The following is a 19,912-nucleotide window of genomic DNA, read 5'->3' on the forward strand; positions in this document are numbered from 1 at the left end:
ATCCTTTGATCTGATATGTTAATGTTACAAATGACCCTAATTTGGTTGAGTGGTATCATATTTAAAAAGAAAAAGAAAAGAAAAATTGGTTGTTTTCACTAGAAGGCTATCACACTTTCTTTCCACAAAGTGACTCATCCCTTTGCTCAACTAAATAACTCCCCCTCTGCAAAGTACAGGCTGTCGCCTGTTTGTCACCTTTGTATGCTTGTAAATCCACTAGCTCGGAAAACTTAGCAAAGCTGATAATTTCCAGCTTCTTAATGCCACTCATGAAATATCTTTGCTTCTTCTCTACCCTCCTTCCTGAAAATTTTTTACCTCTCAGGAACTTAAGTACCTATTTTCTTTCCCTAGAAGTTGTTTTCCGGACAGTTGGATTCTTGGGAGACAATGACATGACTTGGGGAACTAAGGCATAGTTTTTTTCTCCTTGGTGCTGATGAAGTTGATTGGTGTTTCAGGACTTTCTGACGCTCTTTGAAAACAGGGCTAGTCAGATTCCAGAGATTTACCTCCTGGAGGCTGAGCGTGTCTGGGCAGCGGCTGCATACTTTGGATGGAGTCATCACTGATGAGGCAGAGTTGGCTCAGGCAGCGAGCACTCGTTGCTCTCTTCAGCTCCACAGCACCCAGCATGAAGTCACCTTTCTTCTTTTAAAATCAACAGATTTGTCCTGTGAGTCTCTGTCGCTTCTGTTACAACTTGGAGTTTTTTCTACTGCCAGTCACGAGGACCCTCTTTCAGGTAAGGAAGCTCTTATCTTGTGGGTTTTTATTCAGGAAAGCGCGATCTGAAGGGGACTTTTTAGGGCATCTCTGGGTAAAGCTGGACACTCGATGTGGTGAGGAGGTCGGTTGGTTCCCAGGCATCTGATATCCACCTGGTGGGCCGACAGACCCCAGGCTGGATGAGCAGAGCCTCACTCAGCTGGGCGCCAATTCTCACGGTGGGCCGGGAGACCGAATCTGACCTTGGTTTTGGCGCCTGTTCTAAGAGTTGTATAACAACCACCTCAGTGAAGCACCTACAGGTAGTTCCCTTTGGGTTCAGACTCTCTTACCCCCCTCTGCCTTCCTAAAGATTGGCTTTGTGTTTCATGTAGAACTCTCACAAGGCCTCATGACAAAAGTTGATGTGCAGAAAAGCAGCGCTCCTGAGAGCCTTTATTTGCTCATTCGCTGGGGTAATTGCTTCCCCTCTGCCTCAGAGTATAGCAGGAGACAAAGGGGCCCCAGCTTCCTGTCCAGACAGGCAAGCAGGCACCTTGTGTAAACAATGGCTGTCCTGCTATGTGGGGTAGAAGTGTGCAAACATGTCTTTGTGCCTGTTCTGTGAGCTAAGAAAATAAGCATGAGTTTGGGGGGGGTTGTATGTTTGTGTGCAGGTAGACATGTGGTCCTCGGAACCACTAAACTTTCCCTGCACCACTTGCAATGGGTTATATGAGTCACTGTCACTGATTGAATCATACATGTCTTATTAGCTTTGGAAGGCTCAGTAAAGACGTCCTGGTTATGACGGAGATGCCTACAGGGTGATAAATGCCTTTTGGAGAGAGTTTAACCACTGTGAAGTGAAAACATTGAGAACTGAAAAATCCTTTAATTACTTGACACAGAACCCTACTACACATAGTATCCAGTAGATCCATCCATAATCTCTGAAGGGTGAAAGAACCTCATTAGATAAGAGATGCTTGTATTGTTATAAATGCAATTATATGCTGACTGCCAGCGCCTTGCTGGCACGTTCACCTCAAACTCGGTTCACCAGAATTCATCCTTACCTGAAATCTGCTTCCCCTTCTGGGTCCCTAGCTCAGTGGGAAGCATCTGGCTGTCCATAACAGATTTCTGGGCTTTACTCTTACCCCTCTTCTGTCCTGACATTCCCACATCTAGTTTGGCAACACATCCAGCAGACTCTGCCTCCACATTATCTCTCAAATCCATCCCTTCTCTCACTTCCATGGCTAGTTCCCTCATTTAATAAGCACTTACCATTTTCTTCCAGGATTATGGAAACTGCCCCTTCAGTCTCCCTCTCTCTGGCCTTGCCTTCCCGGTACAGCCAGATGATTCAATGATTGATCAGCATATGCACAATCCAGTCATTCACCAGTCTGGTGATTCTGTCTTTTTAATATTCCTCAAAAATTTTTTTACCTCTCCATTCTACCACCACCACCTTGATCTAACCCACCCACTCTCTCTGCCTTAATTATGGCAATCACAGACCTTCCTGCCACCAGGCTCACTTTCTTCCTAATATATTTTAAGCTTCTTCCCAAGCTGTTAAAGGACATTTTTTTTTTTTTTTACCAGAGCAGAATCTGAAACACTTGTTCTCCTATCTGGGATTTAGAAACATCAGCATTGTTATGATTCTTGAAGGTACTTGAAGAACAGAGGCAGAGAGAATGGGGGAAGATGGTGGGGGGCCGTGTTGCAGTGGGAAGATGGCCTGAAGGGCGTACAAAGCTCAGGCCTTGGAGCCATCCCGGTCTACATTTGCATCCCAGTTCCTCCACTTGTGGCCTTGACCAGGCAGTTGAACCTTCCTGAGACACATTTTCATAAACTGTGAAGTGGAAATAACAATGCTTACTTCACTCAGTGAATGTAAGAGTTAAATGAGAACATTTAGGGAAGGCTCTGAAACATAGCAATTAAGAATTTTTAGTTCCTTTCCTTCTTTCCTTTTCTTTCAAGGCTTATGTTCTCTAACCATTCTATATCGTATAAGCACCTCTGTGTATGTGCATGTGTGATTATCTGTTTTTGACATGGTAGGAAGAAGGAGTGGCAAAGGAATATTGGGGTGGTTAAAAAGTCCATTAAGATTTTTTTATAAAATAAAAGACATATTTTTCATTTTCACCAATAACTATATTGACTTGGATATTTTAAGTATGTCGTCTATCTCCTGCTATTGGCTTCTAGTGGGTAGAGGCCAGGAGTGCTGCTAAACATCTTCCAATACACAAGGCAGCCCCAGAACAAAGGATTATTTGGCCAAAATATCAACAGTACCAAGAAACCTCGCAAACCACTTTTGACACATTCAACCAGTCGCAGCACCTTTTCCATATATTGCACAAGTTTTTAAATTTCTTTTTTTGCATTTCAGTTGCATTTTTACCTTTCTTGAAATAATAAAACATAATACACCAAAAATGTTAAGTATTTTCTGGCAACACAAAAATTCACCAATTATGGTAAATTTTTAAAAAATGCACACTGATATGACAGCTGTCACAACATAATTGAACAAAATTGTTTCAAATAAAGTTAAAAACAAGTAAGCACTACTAGAGCCATCATTCAGAAAAATCTAAATGAACTTTTTGACCAACCCAATATGTGAGAACTCTCTTAAGGAATTTGCAGTTTACTTAGAGAAGTAAAGCAAATCTAAAGAGTATAAAAGCAACTATAAAACAAGAATTCTGCAATGGTCATGTGTACCATGCCAGCTGAGTACATAAGCAGGGAGGGCTTGAATAAACAGACCTGTGAATACCCACAGACAGAGTGTAAATAGATCTATATCAAGCAATTTTTACATTTAGGATTTTTGAGGACTTAAAATTCATCGACCTCTCTGATGCTGAAATAAAACCTCCCCAAAAGCTTTATACTTTTAGAGTGATTTAAGGACATACAGATCAGTGTTTTAGTGATTGTACCCATTCATTCATTTACCAAGTATTTGTTGAGTACCTACTTTGCACCATGTCCTTTATTACATAATTTCTTTGCTACTCTTCCATGGATATGGATGATAGTTCCAGGGATATGGGTGGTAGTTCTCTTCCTCTAGCTTTGGGGATGTGTTTGACCATGAACTAAGAAGAAAGTGATACCCATGGCTAGGTTCTAAGAAGCTGTGCATCTTTCTCTTGGGTTTCTTGGCCCACTCGCTCTAAAGGAAGCCAAGCACCATGTAAACTCATGTGCTGGCAACCTGGTTCTCTGGTGGGAAAGAAAAAAGCCCTGATTTTCAGTGTTTACTTGTTTTCGTGGTAAAAATACTCCCTCCCACCATGACCGATTTCAAGGTAATAAGGCAACAGCACTGAATGTAGGGGTGGAAAGAAGCACACAGAATCAGCTCCTACAAGTTGGAACAGGCCAGCCCCAGGGCATGACTGCTAATTTCTCTGAGACCATCATGCTGTGAGAAAACCTAGGATAGCTAGGTAGAGAGGCTCCACACAGAGAAGCCCAACCCGCCCCAGATTTTTCAGCCATTCCCATTTAGGCTCCAGAGAAGAGCCTTCAGAGGACTCCAAGCCCAGCCACTGACTTTTCAGCTGTAGGAAAGGCTCAGAGTGGGAACTGCTCAGCCAGCCCACAGAACCCTGAGAGATAACAACCTGAGTTATCTGTTTGGCGGTAGTTACGCAACAATAGATTACAGGAATGAAGTGGTAGTCTTGTTTACTCAGAGGCAAGCCTAGATCAGGCTCCCAGAGGGTGTGGAGGAGTAGGGAGTCCTTTGTTTTTGCATATTCTCAGGCCTTAAATCACTAAAGAAGAAAATGTTTTAATTTCAAAAGCTTGAGCAAGAGATTTGATTACTATACTAATTTGTTTTACCCTTATGACTAAATCAGTGAAAGCAAAATCTGTTTCATACACACACACACACACACACACACACACACACACACACACACACTCTCTCTCTCTCTCTCTCTCTCACACACTTTTCTCTCATCATCTGCCTCCATCACCTACCCACCTAACTCTATTCACCCAAAGCTCTGCAGGAAGATCTCCCTTGCCTGCTTTTTTCACCCTGCTCCATCTTCCACATGGAATTTGTTAGGGAAAGCAGACAGTTCTCATGGAGGTTAAGTGAGGTGATATTTGCTGAGTGCTGTAAGCATAATGCCTAATATTATACCTTGTGCTGAGCACACAGCAGTTACTAGTAGGGGTAGTGCTAGTGTTGGTGGAACACAGGTGGTGCTGTTGTCACCAATTCCAAAGCCACAGGCTCCCAGCAAGCCCAGAGCTCCAATTGTTCACACTATAGGTGCCCAACATGTGTTCAGTGAGCACTTAAATCAAACCAAATATCTATATTCTGAATATTTATTCTTTGGCCATATTTTTGTTGTTTGTCTCCCAAACATATTTCCAAGTGTTTAAAAGGCATACCTGTGCAGTATTTTTCCTATATCTTAAACAGTAGGAACTAAGACCATGTTTTCCAATTTCTTTTAAGTCTTCTTTTACCTTCTACTGTGTAGCAGGTAGTTTAGTGATCAGTACATATTAACTATTATTGTTTTTTAAAATTCTATTTAAGGAAAAATTAAAATTGGGTGACTTTTGCAGGAGCTTGAGCCCAGGGGGTGACCAGAGTGTCAAGTTTGCCCATTTACATACGCCATTGCTTTGGTACCATCAAGGTGAAGGATAACAGAGTTCTTGGGAGCAAAATGTGTTGTATTCGGTATAGTAGATACTTAGAGGTGAAACTGATGGATCAAAGGACATATTAGGAAATATGCCAAATTACCATTTGAAAAGCTATGTCAATTAATTTTTCTACCAAAGTGTGTGAAAGCCCATTTCTTAAAAAATCACCATCTCTTGATACTAATCAATGTTTTGAAACATTTAGATTAATAAAACATTTTGATTAATAAATACTCATCGATAGAATCCCCAACAGCCTCATTCCCTACAGGTAAGAAACTACTGTAGTTTCTTGTGTGCCCTTCCAAAATTGTCTATACTTATACAAATATATATGTATATATGTGTATATATACATATGAATGAATGTATATATATACATTCATATGTATATATACTGATGAATGAGACTTTTTACTGTGGATCACTCTCTATCTTGAATGTATTCTTTAAAAAAACAAATATGCAATTCTTTTGTAATTAAAAATAGTATATACATTTTCTGCTAGAAGCCCAAGCCTGTAACAAGGGCATATTCTGTATATCAATGTTTCTCAGTTTCCATTGTGGCTGCACATTCGATTTACTTGGGGAGCTCTTAAGAAATGCAGGTGGCCTGGGTCCTGCCCTCAGAGGCTCTAATTCCAATGTCTGGAAGAGGTCCTGGGCACCCACAGGTTTTAAACATGCCCCAGGTAGCTCTAATGTGCAGTCACGTTTGAGAACCACTGCTATAGACGATGTGAGGCTTAAAAGAGTCCCCAGGGGGCCACTGTGATGACGTCTTTTGAGAATAATTTTTTAGGAATGAAACCCAAAGTAATCCATCATTTTCCTGTCAGGCTAAGTGTGGGCATTAGACTGAGTGCAAACCAAATCCAGAGACGAGTGATGAAGACCTTCCCTCGAATGTGTGCACAAGCTTCCATCTCTGTGGCAGGCCTTTTTACTGAAAGGCACAGGCTCCCTCAGACCATAAGGGGTTCTTGTAAACTAGTCATGACCATAAGCACACAGGAATCTCATGGAAAACCAGAAACAGCAAAAAATCTGTTCCTCAGGAGCCCAGAAATGTGGCTGGTGTTGGAAGGTTCTAACAGAGCTCCAGGAGCCAAGATTATTTAGACACCTTCCCACTGGAGCCTTTTACAATTTTCTCATCTGGAGAAGTGCTTTATTAAAAACGAGTGGCTTTCAAAAGGCTGATCTGGAAAACAGATTGAAGTGGAACCAGCAGAAGCCCTGAGGGTTGACTGGAAACTCATATAATTATTGCTCTTTCTGCTCTTGGAGTCTTCTTCCATCACTTCTCCCCATTCACAGACTGACTTGGTCTCTATAGTCTTGACAGAAGAAGGTCTGATTGGCTGATCCTCATGATCTGTCTCTGGATGGGTGGGATTTTCCACACCAAGTGATTACATGAATGGATGCAATGGTTCACAGAGCCAAGTGCCTACTCTTGGTCAGCTGGGCCAGGGAGGTGGTGGGGAGAAGTCAGGGCATCAAGCTGCCTTTGGATTGCAGGAGGCAGTTTCTCTTAGAATGGGAGAGTGGACAGTACATCCACCATGATTAAACTGTTTGGCCAGACACCAAGTCAGCCCTCTGTAAGTGTTAAATTGGAGGATAGTTTGCAATGGGGTGCGAAATTGCCTAAATTCAAGCAAAGGTGTTAAAGGAAAACCTGTCAGGAATGTATAGATGTCCCTTGCATGTTAAACATCTCCAGAGGTCTTTCCTGGCTCTATGAATTCGGACTTTTTTTAAAGAGTGTTAACAGCCTAGGAGGTCAGGAGAATGGACTTCATTTTCCCTTGAGATTAGTTCTGCACCAAGTGGTTATTGAGAACTTGAGGTATGGCTACTACAAAATTATATGTGTTGTGAGTGAAAATACACACTGCATTTTTTAAATGTTGGTGTGGCCCTGGCTGGTTAGCTCAGTTGCTTAGAGCATCATTCCCTATACACACCAAAGGTTGCAGGTTCTAGCTCGGGTCAGAACACATGCAAGAAGCAACCAACGAATGCATCAATAAATGAAACAACAAACTGACGTTTCTCTTTCTCTCTCTTTTCCTCTCTCTCTGAAGTCAATCAATCAATCAATCAGTTAATAAAGCACTGGTGTGAAAAAAATCTAACATTCTCATTACTAATTTTTATTGTAGGTTTATTAAATGTCAAAACACTATTTTGGATATAGGAGATTAAATAAAATATATTATTAAAATTACTTTCACCTGCATTACCTTTTATTAATTAAGAAAAATTTACAATTATTCATGGCACTCATATTATTTTTCCATTGAACAACTGGATTATATGGTGACTCTGATAGTTCCCCCCACACAAGTGTAGCTATAAAGATCTGCATGTGAACGCCAGTCCTCTGCTGTGGGGCCCATGTCAATAGCCTTGGTTATTCTTGGTTCATAATCAGAGCTGTGGCAGTTTATCTTATTTTGGCTCTTTGTCTCTTTGCCTCATAGGCTGCAGCCCAATTCCTTTTCTCAAATAGAACCACTTAATCCTCTCCTGTGGTTTCCCAACATCCCCCACCCTGGCAGCCTTGTTTATGGCTCTGCCTCAGCAAGTCCTCACACAACTTTTTGCTGCCTCTTCGCCTCTGCTACTCTTTCCTACCTAGTTTTCCCTCTTCCTTCCTAGGAGTGGCATACAGCAAATTTTTCATGCTTCGGTCTTACCCACTGTTCATAGATCTTTTTTCCAGGGAAATGTGCTTGAGCCAGGAGCCATCCTTTGGGGGGAGAAATGGCTGCTTTCTAATGCAGTGTGTCCTGTTTCCTCATGGGATGACATTTGGTGATGGGACTGTCACTTCCAGGGCTGTGTCTACTTTAAGAGTTACTAATGATGATAATAAAAACAACTGCTATTGCCACTTATTGAATTTTATTACTGGCCAGGGTCTATAGTAGATTTTTGCATTTAACCCTTACATGGACCCCACAAAAGCATATTCTATGATCCCTTGTTACGGATAGGCTCAGAAACCTCATATATCTTACCCACAGATTATCGCTATGAAATAGTGGGCCTGGGATTTAAATCTAGATCTGTCCCCAGAGTCCTTGCTCTTACCCACTACATTTGTACTGCCTTCCACACGGCATGTCACCATGATATCTATAAGTAAATTTGCTGAATGGTAACAGTGCTATGAATTTTGCACTGTTTTGATGATTCTCCAGTTGACATTTGTTGCTCACGAAACTCTGCTAATGATGGAATAAAGGATTTTATGAGCCCTATTTCACACACTAGAAAAGCTGAGCTTCAGGAAGATGAAGTGATTTGTCCATGGTTACTAAGTTAAGAAATGATCCCACATCAGGTGAGAACCTAGTTTTTAAAAAAATATATATTTATTATTCTTTTTTCCTTGCTCATTCATTTATACTTGGGCATTGTGCTGCCTGGATGACAGAATATAGTGACAAATCTTTGGTTATAATTGCTGATTTAACCCTGAGTTATATGAAGAGTTTGGAGGTATAAACTCATTTGAGTTTCTCATTTGAGTAGGAATGTCAGTGTCATTCATTCAACAGGCATTGGCAGACCCCAAGTCTGTCCAGGCACTGTGTGGGGAGAAAAGAGTGGATAAGATATGACTTTGTCCTGAGGAGACCACCTTCTAATGGACAAGACAAACACTTTGCAAAGAAAGCATTACTATACAATGTGAAGGAAGTGTCTTAATGGAATATAGAAAGTTCTGAGAAGCACAGCAGAAGAAGGAAATAACTCTGCCTGGAAAAGTTTCATGGTGGATCTGAGCTTGGTCTCAATGGACTAACTTGGAAATGAAAAGCCTGCATTACTGAGAATCCTGCAAAGAACCGCATAATCTTATAACTTCATTAGGTTTCCTAAAAATATGCTGTTGCCACAGCTTTTTACAGAGTAGTAGCATAAATTATTTACTGGAATACTGAAAATATTAACATCAATAAATCCCACAGGATCTTCACACATACTCTGCCAGTTGGATAAGTGGATTTGAAATAACAGTCTTCAAGTTACTCAAACTTTCCAATTCTGCAAAGCTGCTAAGAATTCTTCAAAATAAATAAGAAGCCCAGAATAATCATGTCAACTTTCTAAACGTCAGCCATTTCAGACAGAAAAAGACTCTATGGCTCTAGCACTTTGTGTCCTTTTATTTACTTAAAGAGGTATTTTTTTCACAGTAGATACCGAGGGTGTCCTACTCTTCTCTTCCAGCCAAGCTTAAGAGTTTTGTATTGTAAGTGCTGCTGAATTTTACCACTTGAATATTAAGAGCCCAGACATATACTATGACATGTTTGGACTATTTGGAGCTGGAAGGAAAAGAACCTTCCAAGCCAAACTCTTAGGCAGTCCAAGAAGAGACTGCCCTGTATTCTACTGTGGTCTGCCAGGTCACTGATGATTGGGCTTTTCTGTTAGCTGATGCCAGGCTACACCTAGTACAATGGACTGAATGTGTGTGTCTCCTCAAAATCCAGAAGTTGAAATCCTAACTCCTATTGTGATGGTAGTAGGAGGTAGGGCCTTTGGTAATTAGGTCTTGAGAGGGGGGTAGCTCATGACTGGGATTACTGCCTTTGTAAAAGGGATCCTGGAGAGCCCCCTGACTCTCCTTCTTTGATGTGAGGATTCAAAGAGACACTGATAGTCTGCAACCCAAAGAGAGTTCTGGCCAGAACCTGACTGTGATAGCACTCTAATCTTGGACTTTCCATACTTAAGAACTGTGAGAAATAAGTTTCTGTTGTTTATAAGCCACCCAATCTATGGTACTGTGTTATGGCATTCCATACGGACCAAGACACCTACAGCCTAGATAATGTAGATTTCAGCTAGAAATTCTCCGTTGAGAAGGAAGATCCCATTATGTGACCTATTCTCTCTTATGCTTCAATTTAGATGTTTGGTTTGTTTTCTGAGTATGACAAGATATGTTTACACCCTGTGCTCATAAACAAGGCAGAATGTTTTGCCTGATCCCTGACTCACGGCAGAAAGTCCGTATCTGGAAGGCTTGGAGAGCATCAGAACTGGGGTCAAGTCTCGATATTACTGGAGGAGTATCCCACCTTCAAGCAGCCTTCAAAGAACAGAACAACGGGCAAGACATCCTAGAACAGCTCAGCAGCACTGAGAATTGTTGGTGAATAACCATATTTTGTTGAGAATTTAAAAGTGAATTGCTTGACAGAAGTGTTCACAAATATAATAGGCTGCCCATGGAGAAGGTGAGCTCCTTCTCACTGTACCATCAATATTTAAGTGTAGGCTGGCTGGGCATGTGGGGGAGTCATGCATAATTCATTCAGGGATTGGACAAAAGGCCCTAAGCACTCATCCAACTTCCAGATTCTATTATTTGCATGTTCTTGCTTTACCTTGTGTATGTTTCATGCTTGCACTTACTACATTGTTCTGTAATGTTATATCCAGATATGTGTCTCCCCTGCAAGGCCGAAAACTCCTTGAAGGACGGGCAATATTTATCCTTTTATATCCCAGGCATTTAGGACAGTGACTAGTGGGTTAGGAGACACTAAGTAAATATTTATCAAATGAATGAATAAATTCATTTTGTATATGTCTCTACACTTATGTATATCTCGATTTATAATATAAGTTATCAGGAAATGGGCTTGCTTGCAGTGAAGTGTTCATAGTTTTAGAATGCATGGTTGCTTGCATACCTGAATGACGGCATATACCTTTCAATTCCCCAAATATGCCACTCCTAGGTAATTAATTCCTTCTCTACAGATGGACCTATATCATGGCAGTTGAGACAGAGTCAAAGTGTAGCCATGGTTTATCTGTATTTGTGTTCCTAAATCAAGCCCTCTCCATCAGAAATGACCCTGGAGGTGTTGGTTAGACGTTGAGGGGGGACTTGGCTGCATTTGGTTGGCAGGTGTATGCTGTGTTGTTTCATCCCAAGCTTTGGGAGGGAGGCAGGTATATGAGGAGGTCCTGATGGCATTCTGGGCAGAGGAGCAGGTGTGCAGTCTGAAGTGGGAGCATAGGTGGGTGAATCTCAGCAAGTTAGACTGGCCGAGAAGGTCAGAATGGGTTCAGGAAGCAGAGGCAGATAAGGTGCAGTGTTAGGTGGAGAAATTTCTAAAGAAGCAGAGGAGGAGGGTGGGGTTGCAAAGTGAATGAATACTTTCCAAATGGATATGTTAAACCGAGATATGCTTGTAGATTAATTTATGCAATAAATATACACTGAGTGCTTACCTTGTGACAACTATTGTATAAATGCTAAGGATATATAATAAGTAGGATCTCTGCTCTCAAGTACATAAACTATGGATGAAACTCTAGAGATATATTCACAGACAATTGCAGTGTAATGTGATATATGCTGCAATAGGGTAAGCACCAGGAAGTCTGAGAGGAACATGTGACCAAATCTAAGAGGAGATGTGAATAGTAAGTTGTAGATAGTACCATAAGGCAGGAAGAACAATCTTGCCAGAGCCCCAGGAACTGAATTCACAAAAAATGAAACAAGGGGTCTTACTCAGGGATTGCGAACACTTCACTATCCTTGGACTTTGGATGCCATGTTTAGTGGTCCAGACTGTCTCCTGGGAATGTTGAATCATTGGAGTATTTTAACCAAGAAGTGGTGTGATCATATTTGTGTTTTAAAAATATTATTACAACAAAGTGTGGAGAATGAGTTGGAAGAAAGGAGACCAAAACCCAATGAAGTCTTTGTAGGATCTCATCAAGAGACGATGGTGGCTGAACCAAGGCTGAGTCAATGCAAACAGAGAGAAGCAGATACATTCTTGAAACGTTTTGAAGTTAGAACAGACAACCACTTGGCAATTGATTGAATGTGAGTTGTAATCAGGCAAACAAGGATGGCTAGTTTCTGGCTCAGGCAGCTCAGTGGATGGCTCACTCTAGAGGCCACTCTGAAAAGACAGGAAGTGTTAGTTTAAGGAGAGTTTTCATGGTCGGAGAGCCATACGGCTACACTTCCTTAAGTTTACTGACCCAACTGAGTTCACATCACTCTCTCAGGGTAGACAGGACTCTTTTGGAAACTCACTGGTATCTGATATCTGACTAAGGTCCTTATCCACTGGCTATAATCATTTATCCATCCATTCAATCAGTCAATATTTATTAAATGTCAATATTTATTCATAACATTCTAGTATTCCATAGATTCCAGTGTCCAATTATGCAGGTGTTTTAGTTCTTCTCTCTTCCTCTTTGTCCCCACTTTCTGCTCTGTATTTCATTTTTCAGCTTTACTGAGTTATATTTGACAAATAATATTTTAAGATCCTTAAAGTATACATCGTGATGATTTGATATATGTCTGCATTGTGAGAGGCTTCCTCCCATCTACTTGACACATCCATCACCTCACTTATTTATATTCTTTTTGTAGAAACGTTTTAGTTCTACTCTTTTAACAAATTTCAGTTATATAATACAACGTAATCAACTATAGTCACCATATTATACACTAGCTCCTCAGTATGTATTTATTTTATAGCCAAATGTTTGCACACTTTTACCACCCTTTCCCTATTTCCCCTACATCCTTACTGCTGGTAACCACTTTGCTACTCTGTTTCTATGAGTTTTATTTTTATCTCTTTAGAGACCACATATAAGTGATGCCATGTTTTATTTGCCTCTTTCCATCTAGCTTATTTCACTTAGCGTAATGCCCTCCAGGTCCACTTATGTTGTCCCAAATAGCAGGATTTCCTTCTTTCTCATAGATGAACAATATTCCATTGCACATGTGTGTGTTTATAAATGTAACATGTTAGCCACTCATCTGTTAACAAGACACTTAGGTTATTTCCATACCTTGGCTACTGGGAATAATGCTGCAACAAACATGGGAGTAGAGACACCTCTTCAGAAAAGTATGTCTCAAAGTCAGAATTACAATTGTAAGTTTTCAATTGGCTTTCCCACTCGTGCCACCCCACCTTATCACACCCGCACTGTTTGAGCTGCCACGTGCTGCTTAAGAGTAAATTATTTCCTCACTTCCTATTTCCATGGCTGCATTATTTTTTTCTCTTACGCTTCTTCTTCGTGGACTTAGGTATTGAGAGATTTTGGGTTAACAATTTAAACACATTATAGAAAACCCCAAACACCTTGTTTCATATTTGCCAGAGGCCTAGGAAATATTTCCTAGGCTCCAAAGTTTCTCGATCACCTCTGGGGCTCCCTGTGACCGAAGTGATTGATAGGGCTAGAGTTTCAGTAACAGATGTGATTGATCAAAGTCATCTTGGAAATACTTGTGTTTGCGGTAATTTCATTCACATTTTATGCTTATCTTCCCCAAACATCGAAGTGTGGAATTCTGGCATCAGAGAAATCATCAGGGTTTGTGGGTTGAAGTTAATACAACACTCAATGTGAACCTGTGTAGTTAAGATTAATAAATTAAAATGTGAGGATATGAGAGCCTGACCTCACAGGGGTAGGGAATATCATCTTGCAAATCTGTTTCCTGGGTCCACTAGGTGCCTAGGCCCCTGGGTCAAGAAGGATGGAAAATGTACTCTGAAAACCACTCTCCACTTCATCAGTACAGCTCTGTTTTTGTACAGTACACCAACAAAGCTCTTAGAATTTCACTCCTGAAGGATACTGCAGGGATTAATGAAATGGTTTTCAGTGACCGGTCTATTTTTAATAAGTGCTATTTTTTAAGGATGTAGTATTTTTGTTAAATTTATTTCATGGTTGGTGAATATGCAAGGTGTTAATAGTTAATTCATTTGATTAAATGATGAGACCAGTGATAATGGCCCAAGACTGGATTTCCATTCCAGACGTGGAAATCTATGTGTAGAAAATGTTTTCATTTTCACATAGAGAACATGTTCTCATCCAACGGTAGACCACCTTTAGCCCTAGCCAGCCATATCTTACTGCAGAGTTGTATGCTAATAGAAAAATAATGCACATTTCTTGATGTGGGTGGAGAGGTTGCCTTTGAAAGTAGAAATGTATTATTATAGGCTGCAAGTCTTAAAAGACTAAACAGACCTTTAACAACATCTAGTCCTAATTTCTTCACTTCAAATTAGGGAAATTAAGTCTAAAGAATAAGCAGTTTGCCCAAAGTCACTCAATTAGTCCCAAAGTCAAGACTAAAATCTGGATATATTGAAAAGTCCAACAGTTTCACCATGGTATTGTGTGGTATCCACTCTGATCAAGGATTCCCTTCTAAAACTTTGGGTGTTCAGATTGAACACAAAACCCTAGCAAGCCAGTACCCAATAAAGTGCAGCACAATCTTTGGTACCTCCTGTTATTGTACTAGAGACTTCTGGTTGTTTGCTGCAACCCCCAAGAGTACTACAGTTCTCTAGGCCAACAGCCAAAAAGCAACACATCAGACTGCCAGGTCTGCAGCTGGGTGGCTGTGCAAGAGTCTGCAGGGCAACTTTGAACAGCATTCTGGAGACCAAGTCAAGCCAGGTGCTCTGGTTACAACAAATGATAATGGCTGCCCATTGTAATTAGGCCAACAGGATTTCTGCCATGTGGATGTTCCACATGCTGTGTTCACTGATTAGGTCAATCAGTCATGTTCAATTATTCAGCCATGTCCATTTAATGACCTCCTACCTGCAGAGCATTATGAAGATCTCTTTGCATTATGGGCAAAGTTTAGCCATGAGCTGTGATCTTCCCAAATGTAGTTTATAGGTAGACATTCTCCAGGCTGGACTTCTTGGGGGCAGCACAGCCAGTGAGGTGTCATTTTTAGGAGAGCCAAGGGCCCTCGTAGCCTGTGACTTTTTATAATAGTTTTCAAGAGGAATGCAAAATTAATCTCTATGGTCCTTCTTGGCCCTGAAGTTTTTCTTTAAGATAATATTAATTATAGATAACTTCATACTATAAAAAGAATGCATATTTATTGTGGAAAATGTAGAAAATTACAAAAACAATAAAAAGCACTCATATTTCCAATACAATGGTAGCTACTTCCAACTTTTTAGTTCGAATTTTTTCCAGTCTGTTTCTCAGGTGTATATATATAGTATATACCTACTTATTTTTACAAAATTGATACCCCCACTGTATCCAATTCTGAAATTCTAAAAGTCTACAAAATATGCAGAACCAAACAGCAAGTTCCTTGCTCAAAGCCTGGCATGTAAGAGTTGCTCAGTTAACAATAAACATTAGTTAACTGATGGAGAGAAGCTGTGGTTCCTGGACTTGAGCAGCCTCACTGGAAGATCGAACACTCAGGCCATGACCAAATATTGACAATAATGTTTGCATGTTAAAGAAACACAATAAACTAGAAAGCAGCTACTTTTCTTCAAGAAAGCCTCCCCTTCCCAAGAGAGCATCAGTAGTAATTGATCTCCATTGTTTTTGCTCATTATTTATTTTAGGAGGTATCATTTGATGTGAGAACTGCACGTACAAAAGACTTGCTGAACATGGACCTCAGTGAAACATGGCCTTTGGAAGAAGGAACCTGGTTGTCTCATGCTGGAATTCATCACTTTGCCAACACCAGAGCGGGTATGGCTGCTTTTGATGTCCCTAATATGTATGGTACCTTTCAGCTCCTGCCCTCATAGTGTCAACCCACCTGTACTGAGTTATAGGTGTCCAGTGCCATTTGTCATGTTAAAAGGAGCTAATAGTGAGGAGGGGGCCTGGACTTTGGAGTCAGGAAGACCTGCATTCAGATCCTACTTACAAGCTATGCAGCCTTGAGAGAATCTATTGTGTCCTCAGCTCAAACATGAGAGCAAGAGTGCCTACCTTGCAGGGTTGTGGTAAGGACCCTGAGTAATGTAAGCTATCATTTACTGAGCCCGAGCCAGGTGGGAAGTTGGTCACATATCTGTGAGCTCCTAATATGTATCAGGTATTATGTTCCTTCTTGTCTCTTCTTCCCTCCCCTCCTCTCCTCTCTTTTCTTCTCTCCAGCCCTGCAAAGATTAAGATTGAGGATAATGCAACCAGTATAAACAGAGTAGGTCAGCTCACCTTCCCTTCTTTTTCTTTGTCCCAGCATCTGATTAACACAATTTAACATTAAATAATGGGGATGTTGTCACTGTCCTGGAGGGGAGCGTAAGTGTGAGAATCATCATCATGACACAGAGCTGTGGTCCTCTGTCAGGTCTAAGAGTTCAACCTTTTCCTCCTGTGCCCCTTGCCCTTACCTAGATTAATGGAAGTCCACTTTGGTGGTAAGAGCCTGTCTATGGGTGGGGAGAGCAAAGCCCACTGAAGTTTACACTGTCACATGATGTTTTTAGTCAGGATATGCCTCCCGTTTGTTTGTTCATTTACTCAATAATATTGAGTATCTATATTAGCTTAGCACATTCCCATGTGCTAAGCACTGGGAATACAAGAGGGAGGAGGGTGAGGTAGACATAGAGATCGCCAGCCTTCTGCTGTGCCTCATTTCTAAATTAGGGTAACTCATAGAGCAATGAGCACTTACTAAGCTTCCGCATCGCCCCTGCGTACATCTTTTAGCCAAGATAGTTGTATGCAATTTGTGAGCCCCCCAAGGGAAATTTGATATTACGTGACAGTAAGTTTGGATTCAGTCCAGCCAAACCCAACAGCTGTCCACTCCTGTGCCCTATCACACTACCACCCAGCCATGGTTTTTTGAGTTTCTTAAGCCAGTATCTCCAATCAGCCCCTGAAATAAAGTCGAACCTCCTAAGCTCAAACACACAGCCCTCCCGGATCTGACCTCTGCCTGCCCCACTAGACTGGCCTCCTATTGTTCATCACTAAAAACAAATCCCTTTCTCAACACAGTATCAACGCACCTGTGAATCCTTATGTATTTCAAGTTCTCACACATGTGTGAGCCTTTGTAAAGGCAGCCATTAGTGTTTGCTTTCTATTTGGCCAGCTCCCACTCATCTTTGAAGCTTCAGCTTAAGTCATCTGTTCTAGGATCTCTTCCTGCTGCTGCCACCTATCCACCCCATCCTGGTCTGAATACATGTCTCCAGTGTTGCCACGGAACTTGCAGAGTTCCTTGTCACCGTGCTTACCACGCCGCATTGTGATTGTCTCTGCTCTAGATTGCATGTGCGCTTCTTGGGACAGATGTCTGGTTTTATTCTCCTTCATAAGTAGCCTGTCAAATACTGCATGTATATTTGATGACTACTGGCTTGATGAATGAATAAATGGGTGATCGAATGAATTAGTGGGGGCAGCACATCCTCTGCACACCTCCACTTTCACCGAGAGCCTTTTTCCACTGTGGCAACGCCAGTGGTTGCACAACCACCACCACCCCACTTCACCTTGCTTTCAGCACATCATAGCATTTAATTCAATGGCCACAGGCTCGTTCACCAAAGCTGGAAGGCAGAGGAGAGAAAGGAAGTAGGTGTGGTTTGTCTGGTGGTGCTTTTGTAAGCTAGGAATAGAATCATTCATCATAGAATTTTAGAACTCAAAGAAGCCTTACGAATCACTAGGACAAAGGGTGACTAGAAACTGCTTCTTGTGACAAGCTCCAAGGACTGCCAGGTCCCTCCATGAGCTCACCATGTCGTGTACCTACAATCTTTGGGGCATGGCAGGCTCATAAGAAGGGGAACAAGGCCTGTGCCTAGATTTGCATAATGGGGAGGCACTGCTCTCAGGTAAGCAATGAGCTTCTTGGGTTGATGGAGGAGAGTAGCTCTTGTGGGCAACAGATATCTGGATATCTGGCCCCTGTTGAGGCAATCAGTCTGTGATGATGGAGGTATTCAAGGATGAATAGATAGTATTGCCGTATGTGGATGAAGCACCATAACAAGGAATCAGTGTGGATGAAATATGAAAATCCTTGTGGGCAGCTGGAGTTAGGGTGTTTCTCAGAGGCATGGGCTTCAGAGAAATGGCTCAGAGGCAGAGTGCCCAAATGGGAACCTGGTGAACCTAAGTCAGAACTGGACAAATTACAAAAAAAAAAACCAACTGTAATCATTTATTGGGTAGATACATTATAGCAGACATTATGCTAAGCCTTTTTTTGCTATAGATACAGACAATCTCAAGTCATTCTCACAACTTCATTTTCATTTTATGAATGAAGCCACCAAGCCAGAGGAGGCTGAGAAACTTGTACAAGGTCATTCAGCTGGTAAATGGCAGAGTGGGCATTTAAACCTACATCTGCCTAACCCGTAGGTTAAGTCACGGTAGGCTGTTGCCCCTCAATCTGTTACAGAACAGAGGTCCAAGGGGGGCAATATTTGGCCCACCGATGGATGCCAAAAACCGTTACAGAAAACGGGGCCCCTCCCAAGGATGGTATACTAATACCTACTGGGCTGGTCTGTCCGCTGCCAATTGGAAAGACATCTCTCAATGCCAGAGATTTGTGGGAAGGAAAGGAAAGGTTTATTTAAAGTTATACAGACTTACAGTAGTGAGTCTGTAAAAGTCCCCATAAAAATATCAAAGTCCTTTAGGATAACTACAGACTCCCACAGCGCTTCCTTCCCCCCTGCCCTAATTCGGGGTACTGTATCTCAGAAAAAGAAGCACATGTCTGTGTTTCAGACCGTTGGCATTGTCAGCTGTGTCACTATCCAGGCAGGATTTCCAATTAATCCAAAGTCATGTGCCACCTTCTCATGACTCATTGGCAGTTCTTTGTACCCATTTTTCCATTCAAAGTCTCTCCTGCTTTCCAGGCCACACAGCCAAAGGGAGCACCCCAAGGCCACATGGGCCTCTTCTACCAGAGCTGTAGGGGTCAGCACTCTGACCAAAAGCGTCTCTCTCTTGGCTGCAGTGGCTTTCTCTCTCCTCCTGGCTGCAGGGGTCTCCATTCCTCCAAAACCACGTGACTCTCTCTTCACCTGGCCAAGAGGGGATCCTTAGTCTGCTGAAACCACATGCTTCTCCCTTTCACCTAGGCAAAAGGAGGTCCTGACTCTTCCCAGAACCTCATGGCTCTCTCTTACATGACTGCAGGGGTCCTCACTCTGCCCCAAACCGAGTGGCTCTCTCTCCAATGGCTGCCGCATCTGCATTTAAATCCCCCCCCCTCCAGTCCTCCTTTGCAGCCCCATTTCCAACTCCTCCCACATTGGTTACACCTGCCAGGACTCCCGTATTATTACAAGTTTACTGGGCTGCCATTGTGAGTCTGGGCAGGTGTGGCTCCAGGGTGTGGAGCCAATCAACTCCAAGCTCTCATGCAGGCTCCGTAACTGTTGGGGGGGGGGGACCAGCCCCCAGTTACATCCCGGGTAGAAGCCACTCCCTTCTCCCTGGCTCAAAGCATGGCCACAGCTATTTAACATATCTATGAAACCAGTTAAAGGTTAGAGATAGGTTAAATGACCATTCTAGAGGTTAGCTGCAAAACCGTTGCTATGCAAAACAGCTCTCAATGGCCCTGCTCCATTTGTCCCTTCCCCCA

At 41.9% G+C, this 19,912-nt stretch overlaps 1 protein-coding gene across 2 annotated transcripts in view; it reads left to right on the plus strand.

Moving 5' to 3' along the window:
• The window catches only part of AMOTL1 (angiomotin like 1), a 147,196-nt gene that overhangs the window by 7,451 nt on the left and 119,833 nt on the right, over nucleotides 1–19,912 (plus strand). For both annotated transcript variants that reach the window (XM_053670445.1, XM_037163451.2), the window contains exons 3-4: nucleotides 671–748; nucleotides 15,891–16,023. In XM_053670445.1, coding sequence (XP_053526420.1) covers nucleotides 15,939–16,023 — 85 coding nt within the window. In that variant the 5' untranslated portion in view covers nucleotides 671–748; nucleotides 15,891–15,938. The remainder of the gene's footprint in view (nucleotides 1–670; nucleotides 749–15,890; nucleotides 16,024–19,912) is intronic.

Source organism: Artibeus jamaicensis, unplaced genomic scaffold (assembly GCF_021234435.1).
Source record: "Artibeus jamaicensis isolate MK-2021 breed Jamaican fruit bat unplaced genomic scaffold, CSHL_Jam_final contig_585, whole genome shotgun sequence".
Lineage (NCBI taxonomy): Eukaryota > Metazoa > Chordata > Mammalia > Chiroptera > Phyllostomidae > Artibeus > Artibeus jamaicensis.